At 45.6% G+C, this 26,301-nt stretch overlaps 1 protein-coding gene across 2 annotated transcripts; it reads left to right on the top strand.

The window, feature by feature from the left end:
- The first annotated feature begins 845 nt into the window (after positions 1-845).
- Positions 846-22,289, top strand: dnajc5ab (DnaJ (Hsp40) homolog, subfamily C, member 5ab). 2 transcript variants are annotated; one of them, XR_005694647.1, is made up of 6 exons: positions 846-1,057; positions 14,998-15,164; positions 16,482-16,695; positions 18,495-18,666; positions 19,505-19,659; positions 19,708-22,289. XR_005694647.1 is itself a non-coding variant. In XM_040022848.1 (5 exons), the coding sequence occupies exons 2-5, from the start codon at positions 15,058-15,060 to the stop codon at positions 19,600-19,602; spliced, it is 591 nt and encodes a 196-aa protein (XP_039878782.1). In that variant the 5' UTR covers positions 846-1,057; positions 14,998-15,057; the 3' UTR covers positions 19,603-22,289. The 2 variants fall into 2 exon arrangements, 1 of the variants encoding a protein (XP_039878782.1); XM_040022848.1 differs by having other exon boundaries at positions 19,505-22,289.
- The last annotated feature ends 4,012 nt before the right edge of the window (positions 22,290-26,301 follow it).

Below are 26,301 nucleotides of genomic sequence, written 5' to 3'. Positions count from 1 at the left end.
GCACTGTTGCCGCAGAGCAAGAAGGCCCTGAGTTCAATTCCACCATCAGGCCGGGGTCTTTCTGTGTGGAGTTTGTATGTTCTATCCCTGTTTTGGCGTAGGTACTCCGGCTTCCTCCCACCGTCCAAAGACTTGCAGTTTGTGGGGATAGGTTAATTGGATAATCAAAATTGCCCATAGATGTGGATGTGAGAGTGTGTCTGTGTTATCTCTGCTACAGACAGGCGACCTGTCCAGGGTGTAGCCCGCCTCTCGCCCTGTGGCAGCTGGCTCCCGCGACCCTGAAAAGGATCATCGGAAGCGAATGGATGCATGGATCAATATCAGCCTCCACCAACAAAAATGCTCTCAAAACAGTATATAAAATTGAATTTTTGCGTGTATTTATATAATGTTTTTTTTATCCCTGGTTTTGTGTGTTCATGTTCTGTTCTCTTGTATTCTTGATCTGTTTATATGTTGTATACTCATTGTTTGTTCAATAAAGTTCCTAAAAAACCTCCAGTAGACGTTAGGAGCGTAATTAAAGTGAGCAAGAAGCAGCTGGTTGTGATGTTAAAGGTGAAGCTATCAGGCGGCTGCTGCTGGCGGCTTACGGTGCTGTGAGGTCCGTAATGCTCGCATAAGGGTTTTACCACAAAAGAAATATGCAAAGCATCTAAACACACAACGGAATCTACCGCCTCGACGCTTCTATCACAAACAGGGTTAACGTAAAACGTTTATCCCGGCTCCACGGAGTGCCACGAGCTCGACAGCGCCTCCTGTGGAGCAAGAAGCTCAGACAGCGGGCCGCTCCTCGTGACTTCCTGAGCGCTTGTGAGCGCGCCTGCTGTCAGCGGGAACGAGCAGGGCAGAAAGTGGGAGGGTTTGCGCGCGGCCGTTGTGTTCGGATTGACTGCGCCCCCCCTCCCGGTGTAGCCGTTAGCTCGGTGTCCGGTCGATGTTTTAGCGGCGGAGCGTGGACTGGAAGTGGGATGATAGTGTTGTAAACGTCGAGCCAGGCTTCAGCGACCGAGAGAGGACCAGCAGCCGCTCCGCCCCCGGGACAGAACAGGTAAGAAGCCCGGGCTAGCCGCTGACGTTAGCCGCGCCGCCGTCCTTGGATTAGACTCGGGCTAACAACATGGATGCTGCTGCTCTCACGCCTGCAGATTATCCGCTTTAACCTCGAGCTGAGCCCTCCGCCGTGACCGGCCAGCTCCGGTTTAGGTGCCCGGTGTGAGGGGCTCGGGCGGACTCCCGGTCCTCGTTAGTGTTTGTTCAGATGTGACGGATCTAATCGAGGGGAGACGAACGGGATAAGTCCGGCTATAGGGGCGGGGGAGGGGTGTGGGTCCGTCGGTTCTGATCAGAGGTCGCCGCCGTGTGGAGCAGGTGGGGTTACAGGTCGTGGGGTGCAGGTGGGTACTGGCCAACACCGTGAGCTGCACCTGTTCCCTCAGCAGGGGCGTAACCACGGTTTTTAAAAGGGGGCATGCGGGATGATGTTCCTGATCCTCTCAGGGTCTCTTCTTGGATATAACCGAGGATGTTTTTTGGCTCCCCCTGGTTACCATCAAGGTCAAATTAATTTTAACACCAGAGCTGTGTGCCCACTGGTGTTCTCCCCCTAAAGTTCCCTAAACTCACTCGTTTAGTTCAGGCTGATCCCAGAGGCTCAGAGTTAATAACAGGAAGTAAAACTGCTAGCAGGATGTGTTTTAGCTTTGGTTTATCAAGAAGATGAGACATCTCCAGGGTGATGTCACCACCAGCAGTGGTGATCAGTTATGAGCATATTATCACCTCATCCATCCTGGTGTTGTGGGTAGGGGGACGTGTCTGGCCTTAATGAGCTTTGAAATATAAATAATGGTGAAGCCTTACCTGTGCATGCTGTCAGACACCTGCGAGTACGAGCACACAGCTGAACAAACAGCAGGACATCCGAAACCTAACAGGAAGATTCATGCCTGACCGTGTTTCCTTCACTCCTGAATCCCAGGACCTTTTACTGCTTCTTGGACTGTTACTGGGATCTTTGGGCCCTTGGTGAAGTTCACACCATTACCTTTAGGCAACAAGCAGAGCTGAAGATGCTCAGGTGTTCACTGGGAGTGAGTACGATGAGTCCATCAAAGGGACAGCTCAGAGTCTGAGAGGTGATGCTTAGATGGTGCAGAGGAGGGAAGGTGGATATATTGGACAAAGGATGATGAAGATGGAGCTGCCAGGCAGGAGGAGAAAAGGCAGGAGGTTCATGGATGTAGTGAAGGGTATGCGACAGAGGAGGATGCTGGGATCAGCTGTGAAACGAGGAGTCGTCGTGTCTATTACTGTGTTTCATCAGCAGGGACACAGATGGACTCTAATTGCTGCCTGGTCTCTGAGATATGATCTGCAGATCTGCCCGTCCCATTGGCCAGCTGCTGCGTGACCTCAGAGTCGGTGTGAGGCGTTTTCATCATTTATGTTTTAAATCTTTCATGACCTGCACACATCAGGGCTCCTAAAGTCAATTTTAACTGAGTCAGCTGGTCTCTGTTTGATGACTGATGATGACATCACTATATCTGACACAAGTGGTCACCGATGAGTCATGTGACTTTCATTCACATCGGATCACGTGATATCACAGCAGTTAGCGGTCAGCTGAGAGGAGCTGGATGTGGGGCTGTTATTGAATACCTGATAGGTGTGTTTAATATACTTTAGCGTGTAAGATGGATAAAAAGCATCGGAGCATCACATTTAAAAATAAAATTAACATATCTGTCAACGCTCATTGATAGCTGCCTCTTCTCCTGTGGTCCAGCCTGCGATCAGCTGTTCTGCAGCTTCCTGTCATGCAGTTTGAGCCACGAGGACCCTTAAAACCCTAAAATTATCCTCCAGCTGGGACCAGCTGGCAAAAGATGCAAACTCAGCAGCCTGCTGAGTGCTTTAAGGTGATACTGTGCAAAGGAGGTAACACCTCGAATCTGATGAAACATCTGGTGACGCATAGCCAAAAACCCGAAGAGGAGAGTCCTGGCCCCTAGCCCTGCCAGTGTAGCAGAAATGATGAGGATGATGATGCAGCAGCAGCCGTTCTTCTCTGCGTGAGTAGCTTAATGTTGTTCGTGTGTAACTCGCGTTGAGTAGGCTAACCACGTTATTACATTAATGCATGTAAGGTGAACTAGCAAACACCGTCGTAGTTACATGCGGCTGTCTTCTTGTTTGATAGAGTGATAGAAAAGGCTAACATTGTTATCTTTTTACAAAAAAACAGCTAAACATGAGAGGTTTTAGGACGAAGTTTGTGTTTTCCATTCTTTAAGCACCGGTTCCAACCAAAGGAGGTATGTTGTATCAACAGAAAAGGCTAACTTGGTTAACATGTTGCAGAAAAAAAGAGACTGCTAAAAATAAAAACATGAGAGGTTTTTGGACCAAGTTTGTTCTCCATTCTTTAAGCACCGGGTCGAGCACCGTTTAAGCACCGGCACCGTTTCAAAAGTACCGGTTTGGCACCGGTATCGGATAAAACTAAACGATACCCATCCCTAGATAGGCTTCATGCTGTCAGAGAGAAAACCCACCAATCAGACAACCTTCTGTGAGCAGCACTCGGTGACAGTGGGAAGAAAGAACCCCCTTTTAAAAGAAAGAGCCAGGCTCAGGCAGGGGAAAGATGCTCATTGTGCTGCTAGAAGGAAGGAAGTCAGATGCTGTGACGTTACGGAGTCACAGAGTCCTGACTGCTAAAACCACAACTCAGGTTGTTTTAGCTCCTCACAAACACACCTGAGCTGTGCTTTTAAGGAGGTTTTTAAGATGAGTTACAGGGCACGGTATGAAGAGCTGCAGGTGGAAGCACAGGTGGAGTCTGGTTTGTTTTGTTTGAGAGAAGCTGTAAGTCACGTTTATGATCTGTAGGAATCATTTAAAACAGACTGTATGTGAAAGATGGCAGCTGTGAGGTCAGCTGGTGTGAGCCCGCGATCTGAGCGTTTTCCCTGCTGCCATCTTTGGGGTTTTGAAATCGGGCGAGTGTTGCCACACGCTCATACAGTCATTGTCTAGCTCCGCCTCCCTGCATCCTCTGTTACTCTAACGGGCCATAACCAAACATCAGTCAGAAACCAGCGACTGAGACCAGAGACTCCTCGGGAAGGTGTTCACTGAGCTCGGAGATCAAGCAGGGCTCTTTTTCTCACAGACTTCTATCCAATCAGAGCAGAGGAGACACCCCCTGCTGGACATCCGAGCCAATCCAAGTTTAAGATTCTCCAGCAAGCACGCAGCAGTTTCAACATTACTGGATCACAGGGGGATATGACCTCAAACTGTGTGGGTGTTTCTTTAATCTCATAAAAGTGCGGATGAGGTCAGAGGTCACATGCTGTGATTAAACATTCACCTTTACTGCAGCGTCCTGATGAGAGACGTGACACAGACACGGCACTGGTTTGACTCATGATTGCGTCAGGCCATCCTATCGCAGGCAGTCGTGTGATTGCAGGTCATCTGACTGCAGGTGAACCTTCACCTTCCCTCCTCCTCTGGCTTCGCTCGCCCTGCCTTAGATCAGTTGCTTCTCCCTCCCCGTCTCTGCTGCCTGAGCGCAGGAGACGCTGTGAGAGTTTCAGAGCTGTTGTGTTAATTGTGTTGAGGCGTTGTTCATCTGGAGTGCTTTTTGATTGGACGAGCAGATCAGTGTGATCTCAGCTGCTGTGTGTCATTCATCATGGCGTTTACAGGAAACGCATGAAAATCGCTGAAAATGTGAAGTTCAGTCAGTTTGTGTGTTTCATTGGAGTGTGCAGAAAGCTGCTCTGATGCTTCCTGTGTGCAGCTCACTGATGAAGCTTCTGACTGCATGCTGATTGGACGTTAGCTCTCAGGTTTTACTGCCCCATGTTCATTTTTATTTTTGTTTAAATATTAGTGAAATTTAATTAACAGTGTTTTATATTATTTCTTTAAATCATTTTATCTGAAAAATGTTTTGAGTGTCTTGAAATTATCCAGTGCCTCCCGTGCCCCCCTTTAGACTCACCCCCGTGTGTCTCCAGGTGAAACTCTTTGCTCTCTGCCGTGCGTGCTATGACATCATGGTCAGCTCGTATATGCTCGTACCTGATATTCACGTGCTGCTGAGCTGTGTTTCTACTCACTGATGTGGGAGAAACTGGCGCTTACGTGGATGAATTTGTGCAAATGAGAAAGCTGGAAGAGATTCCAGGCTCAGACGGCGAGAAGATGATGCTCTGTGGCTCGATCTGTAGGCGACACTCGCTGAACGAAGTGAACGCTCAGGCTCCCGACTCATGCAGCAGCTGTGTTTACTGAGTCAGCTGCAGCTGTCGATTACAGCCCTGTGTGTGTGTGAGCCAGTATGAATGAATTATACCGTCTGTTTGTCTCTGTGGTTTTCTTTACGAGGCCTCTTTTCACTGGTTTCACCCTCAGATGCGTCCCCCGAGGTGACGTTTATCCACCTCACCTGCGAGCTGAGCTCCATCACTGCGGTCGTCCTGCTCTGCTCATTATTTCAGCTCCTTTAAGAACCTACACATCCAGAATGATCTGGTAACTACACATCTGTAATCTGAGGACAACTGAGGACTGTCTGACACATCAGAGCGGTCTTTCTAGAAGCATACACCTGAGAGGTCAAAGCCCCGCCCTCCAGAGAGCGCCTCCTGCCTTCGTCTCCTTCACCCATCAGATGCTCTGATTGTGGTTTTCTCGGCTCATTTAGCAAATATCACAAATTTTCTTCAGAGCAAAATGTTATTTTCTTAATAAAAGAAAAGAAACTCTGATGTGCAGGTTGACTCACTGTAACGACTGAAGCCAGCGAGCTCTGTCTGTCAGGTAAAGCAGCTGCAGCACATTTATAGACCCACACAAATATCCGGTGCTGGCTTCATGACTTCACCTGGACTTCGACTCGTTTATCTCCTTATTTTCCTCCTGACTGCTTTGACCTTTTCACTGCTCATACTGAGGCTCTGACCTCTGGGTAGCTTTAGCTTTAGCAGCTCTGCCTCTGTTAGCGTCTTGAAAACCTCCGTGTTTGTTTGGGGGGCACCCAGTGCACATACGTGACACGGACCCGCCTGAAAACGCTGGGAATCAGCTGATCAGAGGTTTTCTTTCTAACTCTGTGTAAGTGCCGTGAAAACACAATCATGAAGTCGATACCACTGTTTAAAACAAAAAAAACAGGGACTGACATCACTTCCTGTTTAGTTGGGTTCATTTAGTACTCCAGTGACAAATTTGACTTCCTGGATTGTTTTGTTTTTGACATAAGATCATTACCATAAAACTGTTTTGCTCTTCAGAAGCATGCAGGTGGACTCCCCGTCCGCTAGTTTAGTTCATACGCGAGGTTCACTGGAGACGCTGGAATCGGTAAACTCGAGTATCTGGGGTGTAATTTGAAACTGAAATAAGAAAAACTGTGAAGCTCGTGTTTCGGATCAGAATGGAGGAATTTGCACACTGAGCTGGTCAGACAAAACTACACCCTCATGATCATTATTCATAGGCCTGACCGTCTGTTACTGCCTATTATTATTCCGGTGGTGCTGCTGCCGTTATCCATCCTCTGGCTCGCTCTTTACTCGTGTTCGTTAACCCGACACACGCTGCCAGTACAAAACTGCTCAGGACCTCGTGTAAACTGAAGGCGCCTGTGAAGCTTTGATGGGTCACTTTGTGTTTGCAGATGAGTGTGCGACCTGTGTGAGGCATGGAGACGGTTAAACCTCACGATGTTGGATGTTTTTATGCTTAAATCCAGTTTAAACCTCCAACAAACTAAAACGCTGCTGTGCAAAGATCAGTTTTTACTCAGGTTTATCTTTGAAAATCAATCAGCATCTCCTTCCTTCCCTCAGTGTAAAACCAGCAGTTGCTTCATGATGACACAACATGTGAGAGCGAGTGTTCACTGTGCCGTGGGTCGTTCTCCTCTCAGCACTGTGCACAACTACAAACAGGCTTTCTCCTCGCATCTTTTTTTTTTTTTTTTTACAGCAATCCACAGACACACACACACACACACACACACACACTTATTGTGTGACTGATGATAGTGTTTTGTTTGGAAAGTTTACCTGAGCTTCCTGTGTCTGACTTCCTGCCCTCCTCACCTGGTCTATGATGTTTGTGATGTGATGACGTGTGCAGCACGGCGGGGGCAGGGCTTCCTCTTTACATATTGTAACAGTGAAGTTATCCGCCCAATCAGCTGCTGAAATAAAGACGTGGATTAGAGACGAGTGATGAGTCCCAGCGCCGCCAACCTCATCAATCACCTCCATGAAAAGGAAGAGAAGAACATTTGTGTGCAGGAACCAAAATGAGTCGATGTCACGACTGTTGCATCATCTGTCATCAGAGTGCATGATGGGTATTAAAAATCCTGCAGTCACCTCGTGTCCATCTGTGTTTGTTCACAAAGATTGATGTGTCAGTGTCTACAGTGCAGTGATGGACACGCACGCACACGCACACACGCGCACACACACGCGCACACACACGCACGCACACACGCACACGCGCACACACACACACACACGCACCGTGTGCTGTCACAGCGCTGCCTGTTTGTTCCTGCTTGTGGCCAGTTTAACTTTCAGATCACTGAACATGATCAAATCTAATTGGTTGCTCTGCTCAGATTATTATACACAAAGAAACCAACGTAGTCCTGCATGGGTTCCTCTCATTGGTTAATTCCAGTCAGCTGGCACTGTGCTATGATTGGTTATTCTGAGACTGTGTGGTGGGCGTGGCTTGGTGATGCATAGGGAGGCCATCTGGTGCCATAGAAAGTTAGAGAGAGTTTAATTTTACACGTGTTTGTTGTTGTTTGGATCCACTGCACAGGTGATGTTTACCTGTGGTTTGCTATGTGTGGGGCCTGTATGAGTCTCTGACAGCTGATAGCTGCAGGTACATTCATCCTGTCAGCAATGAAACATGAAATATTTTAGCTTAAATTGTGTTAAAATATAGTTTTTCTAATTACTGGCATCGAGTGCTGAGAGATTTATTAGATCAGTGGTCATAAAAGTGAGCCTGTCAACTAACTGAATTCATGTTTTTACCCAAATTTGAGCCGCAGAAATGACTCAAGCACAACATGAATATTACATTCATAATAACATGCTCTATTCTTTTTTTTTTTTTCTGCTTTTTTCAACTCTAAATTTACAAATTCTTGGACATCAACAAACAATAAATTAAAGAGCTTGTTCATCCTGGTGGATTAACCATTGCAGACATATAAAAACATAATTTTGATAATTACTAATACTGTTAATTCAGACTAATAAATAGAATAATCCTTTACAGGGCTCGCAAAATCGCTAGCCCGACGTCCCGGGGCTAGCGATTTTTCCAGTCGGGCTACCAAAATCTATCTCTGCCCTGCCCGTCGGCCTGTCGTAGGAAGGAAAAATATATGTCAATGCTTTTGCATTCTTTCAGAAATGTAGCTGGGTAATTATGTCATTGGCATCGGTGAGCCACTGTCAATATGTGACATATTGAAATCGCGTTTGAATTTGCGCTTGTTTTTTGCTTTCACTTTGCAATCGCGCGAACTGTGTACAGAGAGCGACAGCACTGATTGGTGAGTGATGATAATTTGTGCACCAATTCCTCTGACATCGTCTTATCAATCGTTAGCTTACTATGCAAACATGACAAGTGAAATCTCCCGCAGCTTAAACATGTGAGAGGTTGATCGCGCAGAGAATCGCTGAGCTTATGTGAGTGCGTGTGTAAAAGCAGCAGCATATATATTTTAGTTCTGCTGAGCCAAATAAGACAGGTCAGGGTGAAGAAGTGACAGCCAAAGAAAAGCTTACCACAAAACAGAAAAGTTATGACAAATCAGACTATAAGGCAAAAAGAAAGTGCAGCTTTATGGTTTCATGGACAAAATAATTTCTGTGGCTGCGACATGACGAGCTAAATAACCAGGGCTGCACATAAGTGGTCCGCAGGTGCGCATTCGCTGTCAAAATAAAAAACGCGCACAAGATAAGAAGTTCCAATGCGTGTTTGCGTACATAAGATTTTCAGGAGGAGGACAGACATTTGTTTAGAACTCTTAAAGATGTCGAAGAAGCTCCTTTAAGCAATTACTTTGGTGTTCCTCCACCTCCAAAGAAATGTCAGGAGTCCGAACCACAAAAGAAGCGCGTATTCTCGGAAAAGTGGTTGCAGGAGGTGAGCTGGCTTCAAACAAATGATGAATGCACAGAGATGTGGTGCAGAATGTGCCGTGAAAATGTAATAAATGACAAATTAAAAAGGCATGAACATTTTTTTTTATTTTTTGTTTGTATCGAAAAAACATCGAACCGTGAATTTTGTGTATCGTTGCACCTCTAAAATAAAATAAAAATATATATATATATACACACACATACATACACATATATATATATATATATATATATATATATATATATATATATATATATATATGATTTTTGTTTGTTTGTTTGTTTTCACGGTTCGGTTCGATACTTTGGTGTCACAGTTTGATATTTTTTCGATACAAAAAAATGTTCATGCCTTTTTAATTTGTCATTTATTAAGATTATAAATATATATTTTAACTCAAAAGTACAGTTTTTAAATTTAATGTTGCTGAAACAACAAAGTAATAAAAATAAATCTATCTGATGGAGGAATCGCTCATCTTTGGAAAAGAGAGTTTATTACAGAGAAATGGCTCTTTCAAAATAAAAGCTATACTATACGCTTCTTCTGGGCTATATTCTCAGCAGCATATTAAACATATCAGGTCCCCATAAGGAGAATCCTGTGCTAACGGCTGTCTAAATGACTCGGGTAAAGTTTGTAGCATGCGTGCTTGTTGTTTTTGTCTGCTTCCACTTGTCTTTGCACGAGGATGATGTCGGAGTAAATGTGCAGTCATATTCGTTGTGTTCCCACTAGAGATGGACCGATCCGATATTACGTATCGGTATCGGTCCGATACTGCCCTAAATTACTGGATCGGATATCGGAGAAAAATAAAAAATGTAATCCGATCCATTAAATATCACGAAAGCACCTCACAAAACTTGCAACACGCCGTAACTCACCTCAGAACGTTAGCACGTCGGAGCAGTATGCATCACGTGATAGAGCGGCTGTGGCATGCGGGACCTGTCGGATAGCATTTGGAGCTTCGCTAGCAACCCGGCATTTCATCTCCGACAAAGTTATCCCCGAGAGAAGTAAAGCAAGTGTGTAAGTCCATCTCTGAATGTTTGTAAAGCATTCCTGCGTTAAGCTTAACAAGCGACTGCCTCTTCTTGCTGCTACTTCAATCATGAAACTGCTTAATGATCAGCTGATCGGCTTTTCTGTCGCGAGTCCGTGTCTCTAGTTTGCTTTTGGCCCACTTTGCACCAGAAAGAGGAAACCAGCGGCTGAACAACAGCAGCACGTTTAAGCTTGATCAGCTGTTGTTAGAATTTATTTAATATTACTTTCTACTCGAGGATCTTTTTCTACGTAGCTGACGGCTGGTAACTGTGCAGGGGCGGATCTAGCAAAGTTTAGCCAGGGGGGCCGATAGGGCATTAACAGGGAAAAGGGGGCACAAAGACATACTTTTCTTTCTTATTCTCATTTAAAATGTCCAGCTTTTAATAAATAATTATCTGACACCCAAAGTTTTAATTTGATGCAAAATGAATAGAAGTCCATTACTGTATATAGTGACTATTAAGTCTAATATATATACCCTAGTAAGCTATAGTACTTTTTCCTTTGGGAAGGTACCATCTGTGAATTCTGCAATTTTGTTGAAGAAAGATGTTGAATCTATTTAATATTTCTTGAAAAATAATTGATTTCTGTGCATTTTTTTTTTCACACTGCATCAAATTAAGGTTGATTACGTCGATTAAGCATCATAAGGTGGAGCGTGAGGGGTGGTTCCCTATTTTTTATTTATTTATTTTTGTTGTTGCTGGGAGTTGGAACCCTATTAGTTAGGTTGCTTAATATTTATGCTAAGTACTCTTTAAAATACCAGAATAGTGAGGATGGTGTAGGTTTAAGTTTATTAGATTGATCAGTATTGCTGAACTATGAAATATTTTTTTTTGCATACAGGTATAACAGAATAGCTTTAGTGTAGTTGTTGTTTTAAACTTGAGTATGAACTTATACAAAATGCAGCAAGATATTTAAAAAACAGTTTTGTTGATTAAAAAACACTATATCGGATTCATATCGGTATCGGCAGATATCCAAATTTATGATATCGGTATCGGTATCGGACATAAAAAAGTGGTATCGTGCCATCTCTAGTTCCCACTAGTGCTGTCAGCGTTAATCTGAAATGACGTTAACGCCACAACACGGCAAATCTCCGTTAACGAGCTACCGCGGATCGCCCCGTGCGTGGGGCTGGACGGCGTCAACATGTTAGCGAGCTAACTGCGCTAACCACTAGTTCCCACCCATGTAATTGAGCATTGCGTGGCACATCCGACACACTGTTTTACTTTAGTCCATGACGCGCTTACCTTCAGGGGCATACGTCACATGAAGACCAAAATAGTTCCAAAGGCCAGATCTGAATGAGGGTGGGGGAGGTTCAGTTTGCCATGTTGCAACGAGCTTAGCTTCTGTCTTGCTAGCTTGCGCTGCGCTCAGTGGATCTGCACTCGACAGTGCAGCCTAGGCGGAGTAGTCGAGCGCAGATCCACTGAGCGCTCAACACAGACAGCATCGTCAGAAGGAAAAGTTGATAAAACAAATTAAAAATGTTGTATTGTTCGATACATATGCGTACCGAACCGAAAGCACTGTATCGAACGGTTCAATATCGATACGAGTATCGTTGCACCACTAATAGATCTCGTAATAATCTGACAATACTATAATATTGTCCATATTTACATTACCACAGTGAGATGATTTTAGTCTCATGAACAACATCAGCTGATTATTTACTAACTAATCTTAAATGACTGTTCAGCACAGACATGAAGCCCAACAATCATGTTTACAGTCCCGTGGTCTCAGCCTCAGATACTCAACTGATCAAAGTGATGTCATGACAAAAATGAATGACCAACAAAACATTTTTCTCCTTCATTTCTGTCACACAAAGCCGTATGAAACGTGCCTCGCGGTTTGTATCATGGTTGCTAGGCAACCTGAACAGCGCGACGATGCGTATACCGTCCCGTTTCACAAGCCTCGCACTTCCGCACTTCTCGTACTCATAGCACGCACCGTGCGTAGTACGCGTACTTCAAGCGTGCGGTCTCTTAATTGAGACACAGCCATGGTCACTCCATTAAACCAAGATGGCCGAGACCAAAATGCTAAAATTGCGGACCAATGGGTGACAACAGGGAGGCGGCCTCCATCGTTTATATACAGGCTGTGAACTGGCTGTATGTGCAGGAAGTTTGACAATGTCAGTGCGGGGTCGCACGTGTGCAGGACGCACCACTCTTTGCTTTTACTCTGGCGTTTACACTCAGGAGTGGAAGTGGACTGTTGTGGAGAGAGCAGCGCTGCATGCGTCAGGTGTGTGGTTACAGCTCATCAGAGAGGCGAGCTGTGTGGGCAGATGGTTTCCCGTATATTTAAGTCTACTCCGTCAGTCTGTGTTGAATTGGCTTACTGTGGTCTCTAAGCCTGCTAACCCCCTGCACACCTGCCTCCTCACAGCTCAGGTGTTCCTGCTCGGGACGGCCAGTGTGCAATCCTCTGCAGGAAGATGCACCGTTTCCCGCCTGTAGTGTGGTCTCTTCGATTACCATGAAGAAACACTGCAGGTGGATTTGTTTTCACGCACTGCCGGGTGAGCGCACCTGCTCGCATCTCTCCACTCTCACATTCATTCAGTCAGGACTGCACCAGATTTAAAGCATCTCCTGTGGTGGAGTTATGAATGAGTTTTATCCCTTCGCTGACCGAAGGGGCCGTTCAGCAAATTAATAAAATGAATCTTCTGTGGGGATTTCACGCCCCCTGGTGGAGAGGTGGAGCATGGACGAAGCCGTGACGATCATTTCCTTATAACCTGTTAAAGAAAGCACTCGGCTCATCCTTCGTTCAGCCACTCTGACAACAGCGACTCCCTCGGCTACGAGTTTGAGGTCATAACTCAGAATTTTGCCGTCAGTATGAAAGCGTCATCTCTGTGGTAATGTCACCATCGTTTTTCTCAGGGGCGGAGCTTAGAGAGGCCCAGCTGAGAAGTGCTTATCTGGATCCAGGTATGTGTAGAGGACTAACCTGGACATTTGGTGCACTGTCAGTACAGATTCAGTGTTTCAGATCTTTGAGTCTAAGCAGCGCTGCAGGTGACGCACCTTTGCACTCGTGCACACCTGCTGCACCTTCCAGGTCACTGCAGCTCGTACGTGTCAGATTTGCTTTAAACACAATGAGCAAGTTCAGGACACGGATAGTAAACCTCTCTCCCCTCTGCTCCTGCCCGGCCGGCTCTCAGGTGAGCTCGGGTTACCTGACTTTAACCGTTTATTCCTTTCTCCTCTTAAAGCACGCAGCAGCGCGTTAGCGGATTAGTGGACGCGAGGAGGCGGCTCACAGACGGGAAGCAGGAAGTTGCTCGTCTCATATTAATCCAGGTTTTCTCTGGACCGTCGCCGCCATGTGACGGTCTGGTGAGCGTCTCAGTGTCTGTGAAAGCAACAGCAGCAGGAAAGACGACCTGCGGGTGTAGACCGTCAGCTGATGTTTGCAAACGAATATTAAAATCAAAATCAGAACCAAACTGCTCTGAATGAACTGCTTTCTGTGTCATATCGACCACACGTCATCACCGGGACGTACATTGTGACGCACGTCAGAAAAAGGCACAAATAAAATAAGCATCTAAATAAGAAAATATCGATGAATAAAAAGAATAAACACAGATTGGTGATGACACTGTAGTGGTTGTAGTGCAGGGTTGCGGCGTCTACCTGTGACCGTGGAAGATCAGCTGTCAGATATTTGAGCGGTGTCCTGATGGCTTGTGGGTAGAAACTGTCCCTGCAGCTGTGGGTGTGTTTGCTCCTGTGAAGGGTGTAAGGTGGGGTCAGACCTGCTGATACACTGTGCTGCCCGCCCTCCATAGAGCTGTCCCCACCCTGCAGCCTGCAGTCAGCTCCCGGGTCTGAGCACCATGATGTCAGGGCTCTGCTCTGTAAGCAGACGGGTCCGATGGTGGTGTCGTCTGCAAATGTAACGACGGTGTTGGAGCTGTGTGCACAGGGTGCACAGCAGGGGCTGGGCACACCTCCCCGGGGGGCACCCTGGGAGTGAGAGCTGTGTTTGACATGCCGTCACCTCTAACAGATCAAGTTAAAGCGGAGCTGTTTCACAGTCATCGGCCTGCTGAGGGTTGGATTGTCCTCCGCACAGCGCGGCCTGCGGGCCTCCACCCGACTCAGACTACAGCGTCCCCCCACAGCCAGCCTGGTCCTGTCACTTATATCTGCCAGCTCTTCACTTCATTCCTGTTCCAGAGTCCCATCAATGCAACAGAACAAAAACTTGTAATAGCAAAACTGTAAATGCAAAATCCACATAGTCATAAATGATGGAGTACAGCGTGTTCAGTGTTCAGGTTAAACTGATCAGGCTGTCAGCTTCATCCTCAGCCTCACACTTGTTTTTGGAGGTTAAAGGGTGGCAGTCCCAGCTGACCGTCCCCTTGCTCTTATTCTGAAAGCTCAAAACTTCCTGTCCCCCAGACAGTGTAAACAGAGCTCTGATGACCCGATGCAGGTCATCGTCAGGTAATTTCAGGCTGTAAGAGTCCTGACTGAGTTCAGCTCCAGCTCGGGAACGAGTGCGACGGCTTCCCAGGTGCAGCGCAGGTGTTATCTGCTCTACCTGCAACCGCATCACCTCATTACCACGCTTTGTGTTCTCACAGAGATAAGGACACACTGAGGCTGCAGGTGAAAGGCTCGTATCCTCAAACTTGTTTCTGGGTTTACCTGACAGGTGTGAGGCTGAGTGAGCGAGCGAGCCCGTGAGAGAAGCACAGAGAGAGAGAGAGAGATCATGGATCACCAGAGACAGAGGAGTCTGTCCACATCAGGAGAATCGCTCTACGCCGTGCTCGGGGTCGACAAGAACGCCACCACAGAGGACATCAAGAAATGCTACAGGTGCGTGCGTGCGCACACACACACAAGTGCAGCAGTTGGCCACTAGAGGGAGCCAGGGTCAAAGGTTATAGAGCATGTTGAAAGGATTGTCTGTGACTCCCCCTCCTCACACACGGGTCAGCTTGCAGGAGCTTTTCCTGCCACAGCTTCACCTTCCAAAGCCAAACAGCAGAGAGCTGATTCATCTTTAATGTTTTTCCTGTTTCTAGCACAGCTGTGGAGGAAAGTCAGAAAATAATAATAATAATAATAATAATACATTATATTTAAATAGCGCCTTTCAAAGCACCCAAGGACACTGTACAACAGATAAAAACTGGAAATATACACAATGATAAAAATAGAAGATAAAAGTTAAAACATACAGAAATTTAAAAATAGGCAATTTTAAACAGATGAGTTTTGAGGGTGGACTTAAAAAGAGAGAATGAACTAATATTTCTGAGGTCCGGGGGTAGGGAATTCCAAAGTCGAGGGGCAGAGCAGCTAAAGGCCCTCCCTCCCATTGTGATCAGACGAGCAGAGGGAACAGAGAGAGAAAGAGAAGATGAAGATCTGAGGCAGCGGGATGGGAGCTTCATCTGTAATAAGTCAGAGAGGTACGGTGGAGAGAGAGAATGAATAGCCTTGAATGTATACAGAATTATTTTAAAATGGATGCGAAATTTGACCGGGAGCCAGTGAAGTTGCTGCAGGATTGGGGAGATGTGGTGGGTAGAAGAAGTCCTAGTAATAATACGGGCTGCAGAGTTCTGGACACGTTGGAGCTTGTTGATAGATTTTTGTGTGAGGCCAAATAATAATGAGTTGCAGTAATCAATCCTAGAGATAACAAGATTATGGATGAGAATGGCAGTGGCGTGAGGTGTGAGGAAGGGGCGGAGGCGATTAATGTTACGGAGTTGGAAATATGCTGCACGTGTAATATTATTGATATGTGAGTTAAAGGATAATGTGCTATCGAGAATGACACCCAAGCTTTTCACAGAGGGAGAGATAGGGACCAAATGACACCTGATTCATCCCGACACACAACATCGTTTAAACTCATTTCCTCCTTTTTCCTGTTCAGTCTCTGTTTTATATATTTTCTGAAAATGCACGTTTTAATTCATTCTTCTGTTTAATTTGAGTAAATAATAACAACAGGTTTCTCACTTTTCTGTGTCAGTTTCAAAAGAAAACAGAAATAAAAATGTGTGTCAATAATCAGGAAAGCTGCGGAGATACAGAAGCAAGTGAAAGGTGTCCCACTTTAAAGTGAATAAGCAGCTCAGACTTTCGCTCCTTGATTCTTTCTTTTTTTGTTGTTTTTAGGAAGCTGGCGCTGAAGTTTCACCCAGACAAAAACCCGGACAACCCCGAAGCAGCAGACAAGTTTAAGGAAATCAATAACGCCCACTCCATCCTGGTGGACGCCACCAAGAAGAACATCTACGACAAATACGGCTCCCTGGGGCTGTACGTGGCCGAGCAGTTCGGAGAGGAGAACGTCAACACCTACTTTGTTCTGTCCAGCTGGTGGGCCAAGGTGGGTCGGCTTCCACGACCGCAGGTCTCGCAGCGCGTTTGATAAGCAGGCGTGAAGCTTTCAGGCGCTGCTCTTGTCTTTAATGTGCATCCGGGTACGTTCCCTTCCTCGCACACAGGTCAGCCTGTAGAGACCAACACAAAGGTTTTAGCCGTCGCACACAAACTCTTCGGAAACACGTGAACCGATGCAAATGTGACTGCAGCATCGTCCCTCACACGCTTCCAGGTGTGTGCCCGTGCTCACATCACCACCCGAGCGTCTGCCAGGGTACCTCTGGGACCGGGCCGCCTTTAAACGCCTCCAGCTGTAACTCTGAATGAGCCCATCATTATCTTATCGGTACGCAAAAGAACTGCAGCGTTTCCTGAAGCCTTTCAATCAAACTGTGATAGGTGAGAGTTATCAAAGTGTGGTGATGATGATAGTAAACTTTGACCTTTCCAAACACATTCTGTGACACATGACAGGTCCGGACGGACACTTAGGAACATGATGAAGAGAAATACTCATCGCTTTCCTGTTAAACAGACGTCTGCCATCCCAAAGAAAGGAACGTGTCTGCAGGCAGGATGGTGAAAGTCTGATTTTATGACCTTAGTTTAGATCAAACTGGGCTTGAACCTCAAAAATGCCTCTGAGAGAAGCTCCAGGAGGGCTGAACCGAAGCTGCGGACCTCTGCAGGTCACCCTGAGCCCACAGAGGAAGCGTTTACCCCGAGCTCATGTAGCTCTGCGTCCTGTCAAGGTGTCGGGACATCACAGCACACTGAGTGCGGCTTGGAGGCCGGTAAGAGCTTCACATGGAAGAAGAGCTTTGTTTAAAACTGCAACATATTTAAGTCATTTCTTCAGGAAGTCATCGGGATGCCTTTTAGAGTTCCCAAAGTTGTCAGCATGAACCTCCAGACGTTCCAACTTCATGGCATGGCCTTGATCATTTCCTCGTTTATATTCATTTGTTAAAGATCTGTTGTGCTAATATTACTTTGTGTAGAATATTAGAGGAATTAATGAAATCACTGACACGTTACATGAAGAGCAGTGGTCCTAATATTGATCCCTGTGGGACTCCATGAATGAGACTTGATGGCAGGATGCTGTGGCAGCCATGCTGGGTCAGTGTGCCTTCAGTTTAGAATAAATGCCCCCCACAGCATCACACCTCCTCCTCCGTGCTTCACAGTGGGAACCATTCGTGTAGAGACCATCGTTTCTGCACAAAGACACGGCAGGTGGAACTAAAGATCACAGCTCATCAAACCAAAGCACAAATTCCCACTGGTCTAATGTCCAGTCCTTGTGTTTCTTGGCCCAAACAAATCTCTTCTTGCTGCTTTTCCTTAGTCGTGGTTTCTCAGCAGTGCTGCCATCTGCTGTTTCAGTCCGTTATTACACTCTTAAATCCTGCTACTTATTCCTGCGTCTTTTGGGATCTTACAAAGCTTCCAACGACACGTCGAGTATTAAATTAGTCATCGACGACTTTGATAGTTGACGACATCATGAAGCTCACTGAGAAGAGGCCGAGGGTCAACAAAGCAAAGGACGGCTACGTTAGAATCTAAAATAAAATCTTCATTCATATATTTGATGTTTGTATCTACGAAGTGTAAAGTAGTAAAAATACAGAAGAACCATTCAATGAGAAGCTGTGTCCAAACGTTCGACTGGTGGTGTGGCATACAATGAGAACGTTTGAGTTCCTGCCGTTTGTTCTTCACGATCAGTGTAAGATTAAAAAGCCCCGCCCCCGCAGCTGTTTATGCACTGAACCTGGTGTCCTGCTCTGTCCTCAGGCCCTGTTTGTCTTCTGCTGCCTGGCCACCGGCTGTTACTTCTGCTGCTGCCTGTGCTGCTGCTGTAACTGCTGTTGCGGCAAGTTCAAACCTCACCCGCCAATGGACCAGGACCCCGAGTTCTACGTCTCCCCGGAGGACCTGGAGGCCCAGATGACGGCTGAGGAGAGAGGTGAGCACGGCCATGCCACTCTACAGGACTGCATTTAGCATGTCTGTATATGGGAAACTGTTGCTCAAAGGCACTTACATAAATCTGCAAGCAACCTTTAAAGAAGGCAGGGGTGGCTCAAGACTTTTGCACAGGGCTGTAGATGCAGAAAACTAGTTTCAGGAAGATCATGTGACAGGTCACCTGATGTTAGATTCACCTGGAGACACCTGACAGTGCGTGTGTGTGTGTGTGTGTCTGTCTGTGTGTGTGTGTGTGTCTGTCTGTGTGTGTGTGTGTGTGTCTGTTCCTGCTCTGATCATGTTCAGTCCTGGTGTATTTTTAGCTGCTGTGATCTCAGTTGCAGCTGGTTTGTGACTCAGACGTTAGTTGCTATGAACTGTGGGTAAACTCTGTCCGCCGTCGCCCTGCGGCTGTAGCCTGACTTCACTTCCTGTCATTTTTAAAGTACTGCTGTCAGATTAAAAGTCCTTTTACCTGATGTTGTACATGTGCGTTTTGTGTTGGCGCTGTGGAGCTGTTGTGTTACAGTTGCTCTGGTATACAGAGGTTAGTCAGAAACGTGGAACCAGAGTTACTTTGATACATTGATAAAGATATATTAGTGGAAACATACCGGCCACTTTATTAGGTACACCTTGAAGGGCAGTGAAGTTTGCCTAATAAAGTGGTGATTTTATATTTCTGTGCATCATAGTTTGTTCAGTGTTGTAATTTAGTTCTATTCTAGTTCATTTATGCAGTTAATGCATGTTTATTTTCATTGTGTGTGTGTGTGTGTGTGTGTGTGTGTGTGTGTGTGTGTGTGTGTGTGTGTGTGTGTGTGTTTTGTCATCAGATGGCGGCGACCCCATCGTGATGCAGCCATCTTCAGCCACAGAAACCACTCAGCTCACCTCTGATGCCCACCAAAGCTACAAGACCGATGCATACTAAACACGCACACAGACACACAGAGACACACACACACACACACACACACACACACACACACACACACACACACACCCACACACTCTCTCTCTCTCGCTCTCTCTCTCTCTCTCTCCTGGAAATCCCACTCAGCTTCTGTCACAATGAGCTCAGCCCAGATTTTCCCTTTTTCACGTTTCCATGTTTGAATTTCTGAGGTGAAACGAGGAAGAGGAGGGAGGAAACCTGGAGGAGGAAGAGAAAAAAACACTTGCAGTAACGCTCCGGTTTGGTTAATGTTTAGATGAAAGTATAGACAGGAAGTGACACGCTGACTCTCTCAGCTGGGCGCCAGCGAGGCAGCTTCTTCTCAGCTCTGAGGTTTCATCAGGTAACCAACAGGTGAACAAGGTCAGGTCACTTTTAACCGTCCAATCACTGGACGGAAGGCGGGACAAATGCTAAACCAACCCACCGTCACGGCCTGCTCGTCTAACAGTTTTCACTTCCTCACCGGTGAGAGTCGTTACTAACAAAGTAACTACACATACTGCATTACTTCTAGGAAAAGTAACAAGTATGTTGTAACTAGACTGTTTGTTACATTACTTTCTCATTACTCTGCAAAATGACCTGAAACTCATCGTCTCACAATCTACGGTGGCCCTGAGAGGTCAAACATACTGCAACTCAATGACAAGCTAACAGTACATGGCTAATAGCAAACATGTTATTACAGGAATCATGTGATTAAAACACACATTAGCAGCATCTCCCTCACACTGCAGGTGAATGCTTTTTATTCAGCACGTGCCAGTGCGACACGTTAATGTCTCCATCATGTCTCCATCACGTCTCCATCAGAGAGATTAGATTAGATGAAACTTTATTAATCCCTCGGGTGGGTTCCTCCGGGAAATTCAGTCACGTTAATCACGTTAATGTCTCCATCACGTCTCCATCATGTCTCCATCACGTCTCCATCACGTTAATGTCTCCTCAAAAACCCAGTTTTTGCGCTGTTTCTGTTTGCTGGTGTTTTGAGTTGCCGTGGATTTGTCCCTTCAGAGTCGGCGTATTAACAATATAAACCTGAGCCTACAGTCGCACACACACAAGCACTGAGATGAAAACCAGCCCAAAGCCGCGGTGATAAAACATGAGACACCATCGGCTCTGGCTGCCGGGCTGGAGTCTGCATACACTCGGCTTTAACATCACTCGGGATTCTTTGTGTTTGTGCAGATGTTAGCAGCGTAATGCAGATGTTTCTGTCAGTCTGCACTTCCCCAGCACACGCCTGGTAATTCCAACCACTCCGCCATTTTCCTCCATCAGCTGATTGCCATGAGAATAAAAACGCTGTTTAGTTTTTAATTTTTTCTGCTGTGCTGATAACTGAAGAACTTCTGTAATGCGAGTAACAGCATACTAGTAACTGTAATGTGATTACAGTAACGTGTTGCACAAACACTGAGCAACCACAGCGTCCGCATGAAAACAGAGATCAGGGGAGAGCACGCCATCAAACATGGAGTCGCGTTTCCGTCAGAGAGCGCCGAGCACGCAGTTACCAAATTGGTAAATCCAATGATGAATCATCACGGACAGCACACACAGCGGGATGGCTCTCTTCCACTCAGTTACTTTTTATTCTAAGAGTAATCAGACTACTGTAGTTTCTCAGCAGTAATTAAGTTCCAGTTTCCTCCTCCGAGCTTCGTCCCTCCTCCTCCTCCTCCTCCCTTCATGTTTATGGTCTTCCACAGGTGAAGGATTGAGGCGCCGTGTGTCTGCGTGCACACTGATCGAGCCCCGTGTTTGTTGTAGTTTAGTGTGCGGAGGTAGCGATGCTGTACATGTGGTGTAAGTTTAGACCTCACCGTTCTTCCCTCTGTCTCTAGGTTTGCTTTTCCTTCTTTTTATTAATGGTGTTGATGAAGGGACGCTTTCACATCCAAAGTCTTATTATTGTTCAGACGAGCAGTTTTCTAGCAGAACAATCAGTTTGTACCAATCACACAAGTTTTATTTTGTAGGCTTTTATTTGTCACAGAAGTTTCCTGTTAGTTCGTGTCTGTAGATTGATTTTTGTAAAAACAAAAAACAAAGAAAAAAGACGACGTTGAACCAAACGGGCTAAATTTCTTCACCACATCTCGATGCTCGATCAGACACTCGTTGATGTCCATATGTATCGATGCTAGCGGCCGAGTCGACTCCTGACTGGTCTGAGCCAAACTGCAGATCCGTGAAAATCAGAGGTTTTATTTTCCCAAACACGTTTAAGTTGCTGTGTTCCTGTTTTCACATTGACCCCATCGCTGGGTTAAAAAGGCTTCTGAATGAGCTTCGGTGAAACCTGCAGATGCCTCGTTACCTGATTGGCTGACCAAACCTGGAGTCGCCACATTTCCATCATCGAATAATGAAACCGATGTATGTAAGAAGATAGCAGCCACATGGTGATAATAATGATGCATTATTTAATTTATTTTGATTTTCTGATCTTTGTAATGATTGATGAACTAGCCGCTGTGAGGAGGATGTAGACATCTTTAGATGTGAACCGTTCTGATGGCGAGGTGACAAATGGCAGACGTGCTGTACATACACACAGAGGCGTAGAGGTTTGTGTTTGTAGCGTGGACGTTTGCCTGAAACGACTATCTGATGTACTGTTGTAAAATAAATGTTTCTGATGCTTCGGAGCCTCTTTGTCTGTGTTTAATCTACCACTGTAATCTGTAATCCACACATTGTATCAGAAGTCGTTACTTTATTCTCAAAGAGTACCACTCTAGTTGTAAGAAAGAGGTAGGATGCAGCCTTAGCCTTACTAACTGAAGGCTTTTCAGGGAGTTTTTAGGACTTCCTGATAATAATGAATTGCAGTCGTCCAGCCTGGAAGTAATAAATGCATGAACTAGTTTTTCAGCGTCACTCTGAGACAGGATATTTCTAACTTTAGAGATGTTGCACAAATGGAAGAAAGCAGTCTGATATATTTGTTTAATATGTGCGTTGAAGGTCAAAAATGGTCAAAAATGACTCCAAGGTTCCTCACAGTGTTACTGGAGGCCAAGGTAATGCCATCCAGAGTAAGAATCTGGTTAGATACCATATTTCTAAGATTTTCAGGGCCGAGTACAATAACCTCAGTTTGATCTGAATTAAGAAGCAGAAAGTTAGCGGCCATCCAGGTCTTTATGTCTTTAAGACATTCCTGCAGTTTAACTCATTGGTGTGTGTTATCTGGCTTCATGGACAGATAGAGCTGGGTGTCATCATGCATAGCAGTGTAAATGTATGCTATGTCTTCTAATGATGCTGCCTAAGGGAAGCATGTATAATGTAAACAGAATTGGTCCTAGCACTGAACCCTGTGGAACTCCATAATTAACCTCAGTGTGTGAAGAGGACTCTCCATTTACATGCACAAACTGGAGTCTATTAGATAGATATGATACAAACCACTGCAGTGCAGTACCTGTAATACCTACAGCGTGTTCTAATCGCTCTAATAGGATATTATGGTCGACAGTATCGAACGCTGCACTGAGGTCTAGCAGGACAAGCACAGAGATGAGTCCACTGTCAGAGGCCATAAGAAGATCATTTGTAACCTTCACTAAAGCTGTTTCTGTGCTGTGCTGAGCTCTGAAACCTGACTGAAACTCTTCAAATAAACCTCTGCAGATGATCTGTTAGCTGTTTGACAACTACTCTTTCAAGGATGTTTGATATGAAAGGAAGGTTGGAGATTGGCCTGTAATTAGCTAAGACTGCTGGGTCTAGAGATGCTTTTTGAGTAAAGGTTTAACTACAGCCAGCTTGAAGGCCTGTGGTACACAGCCGATTATTAGAGATAGTTGATCATATTTAAGATTGAAGCATTAATTACGACCAGAGTCATACGTAGTGAGGAGGTAAAATTATTAATAAGATAATCGACCTCTGTTGGAGCAGCGTTCAGATAGCTGCTCTGCTCTGTGTTGGTACAGGGCATTGAAGATGATAACAGTGGGTGGATTATATTCTTAAACTTAGTTACAGCGCTTTCAGAAAGACATCTACTGTGATAAAGTCTACTCTCCACTGCTCTAACCAATTTGTGGCTGGTCAAAACTAACAACTGACATGGGCCTTAACATCCACCAAGGCAGGAAGAAGTGCCTCAGCGAGCTGAGAAAGGGGCCTGGCATTGACACATACTTTTTAAGAAGTGAGTCAAATCAGTCGATTGAAGTCCAGAGGCAGGAGAATCCCCACAGTCCTCAGGGCATCAGCACCCCGTTCGAAGTTCATTGTCGTACAGACCCTCCCATAGTTTTCAGATTGGAACTCCAGTAGCAGTTCCCAGTCTACAGCTTAGCAATCTACACTCAGTATTAGATTCTAGCCCAGCCGGCCATTTAATATCAGCCCCTAGCTTGGAGTTTAGCCACCAAATGCTAGCAACACACTTGTGTACAGATGTAAGCCAGCTAGTGAGCTTCTCTGACTCACTGACTCGTATCATACTCCTTTCACAAAGTTTTACAGCCTCCCCCAGAGCATTATCATTCCCAACGTGTAACATACGGACGATTCGTCACATTCGTTGGTATGTTTATATTATTCTAATATGGTAAAATATATTTGTCCTACAGAGGCCACCATAGCTAGGATTATGCACTTCAGTTGGGTAGAAGACAGAACTCTGCTGACATCTAGTGGTGAGGTTTAACACGCTGTATCTCAAGTATTGTAGAAGAAGAGTGTGGAGACAGTAAAGATGCATTTAAGCTTAACTACTGAATTACAGTGATGAGATTTAATTGTTATATAATAACTGATCCTGTGTGAGGAATAAAATGTAGTCTGGTTTAGAAGTGTGCAGTGCTGGGTTCCCTTTCATAGAATAATATTATCAAGATGTGTCAGTACCAAAGTGGTCAGCAGGAGGTGCTGTTGTGTCAGACTGAACAACAAAAAAGCTAAAAACCCAAACTGCTGCGAGTGTTTCGCTGTTTCAGTCTCACAGGCTTACCGGCCGGGTGCCGGAGCTCTGAAACAAATGATTTTCACAGTAGCACACCTGAACTGCCCCGCCAACATGACCTCACTCCCAAAAAACAGAGAGCCCTTCAAAATAAAGGCCCACATAGGAAACGGTTAACTGTTGAGGATAAACGCTGTAATCTGACAGCCATTCTCAAACACTTACATCAGACAGATATTGTAAACTATCAGATAAAAGCTGTACTGATGTGTTGTTTTCCTCTGTGACCTGTTTGTGAAATACTGCTTCAGATCTAAAACTTTAAAAGGTCGAAGCAGAAAACCAGAGCTGAAGGATCAGGCTGAGCTTCAGTGATGGTGTAACTGAAGGAAAGGCTGTTCCAGCACGGCCAGGGCTTAATCTGTCCACATACCAGCCTCCTCATATGGAAAGTGTGTGTGCGTGTGTGTGTGTGTGTGTGTGTGTGTGTGTGTGTGTGTGTGTGTGTGTGTGTGTGTGTGAGAGAGAGAGAGGCTGAAACCTGACGCCCCCTCAGGTCAGCCCCCCTCCACACATTTCTGCAGATGGTGAGGAAGTACAAGCAGACTCAGAGAACAGGACAGTTTTGGTGAGGAAGACGTCTGGACTCTTTCTCGCGGGACACATTTGGAGTCTCTGAAGAGAAGAGCTCACGAACCGTCTGACCTCCGGCCGTCTCTGGGTGGGTGACCACCCGTCGAGTACTCGCAGCACCAACCGGACGACGGCAGAGGTAAAACATCCAGTGAGTCTTTGATAATCCATCTGAAGTATCAAGAGGACCACTTCATGCTAGTGGCTGTCTCTGTTTAGGAAACTGTGTGCATCACTTAGAGCAGAGTTTCCAAAATGTGGGGCCCATCCCCTAGGGGGGGCGCAGAGCCATTGCGGGGGGGGGGGGGGGTATGAAAAGAAAAAAGTAAAAGAACGCTTGGACGCTGCTAGCATAACGGTTTTTGGTGAGGCGCCCACACAAACGCAAAGCAGGAGATGAAGCATCGCTGAATGTTTCCAAACCAACTTCATTCTAAGCCAAAGACTAGAAAATATGGTGAAGCAAATCTTCCCTTTGGCTTCACCTGCACAGGTGCTGAGGTAGGTCTCCCTGCAGAACTGGTTTCCCTGCGTCGGGAGCAGCGCTGGGCTCTTCAAATCACGGACAAACAGGATCCCACAGCTGTTTATGTTTTTGAACCCATTTTGCACAGAGAGACATTTTTTGAAAAATGTATTGACAGCAATGTTGAACATTATTACACAGGAAAAACAACTACATGTAAAATAATGACACCGTGACGCCTCTGCCTTTGTAAATGGAGGGACAGTAACTGCGTGTAAAACCTGCAGACAGTCAGATTAACAGTATTTCGTCTCTATCTGCCATTCTGCAGTTCATCTCCTGTAAACAATAACGGGCACACAGCGTGACGTGGAAAAAGCCACATAGCTTTGACATTGCGTGACGAACTCTGTATTCCTCGTCCACACGGAGACGCAAAAAAGGAGTTTTAAAAAATCTCCGTTTACGGTGATTCGAAACGTTTACGCGTGGACGAAACAGCTGCGTGTTCAAAAATACCCGTGTAGGCGCGGACGCAGCGTAAAAGAGTTAGTAGTTTATTTTATTACTACCTGTCATTTATTTCAGTTTACTTGCATTTGCTTAATTGTTCACTAAATGTTTGAGGTGAAATAAACTG

This window comes from Simochromis diagramma, unplaced genomic scaffold, assembly GCF_900408965.1.
Source record: "Simochromis diagramma unplaced genomic scaffold, fSimDia1.1 OVJJ01000308.1, whole genome shotgun sequence".
Taxonomy (NCBI): Eukaryota; Metazoa; Chordata; class Actinopteri; order Cichliformes; family Cichlidae; genus Simochromis; species Simochromis diagramma.
Note: the sequence above shows the minus strand (reverse complement) of the source record. Positions and strands in the feature narration are given on the sequence as shown.

Bases quoted from the DNA above. Each gene is read 5' to 3' on its own strand.
- dnajc5ab (XM_040022848.1), top strand. From the start codon at position 15,058: ATGGATCACCAGAGACAGAGGAGTCTGTCCACATCAGGAGAATCGCTC. The intron at 15,165-16,481 runs GTGCGTGCGTGC...TGTTGTTTTTAG, and splicing joins GACATCAAGAAATGCTACAG to GAAGCTGGCGCTGAAGTTTC. The intron at 18,667-19,504 runs GTGAGCACGGCC...TTTTGTCATCAG, and splicing joins GATGACGGCTGAGGAGAGAG to ATGGCGGCGACCCCATCGTG.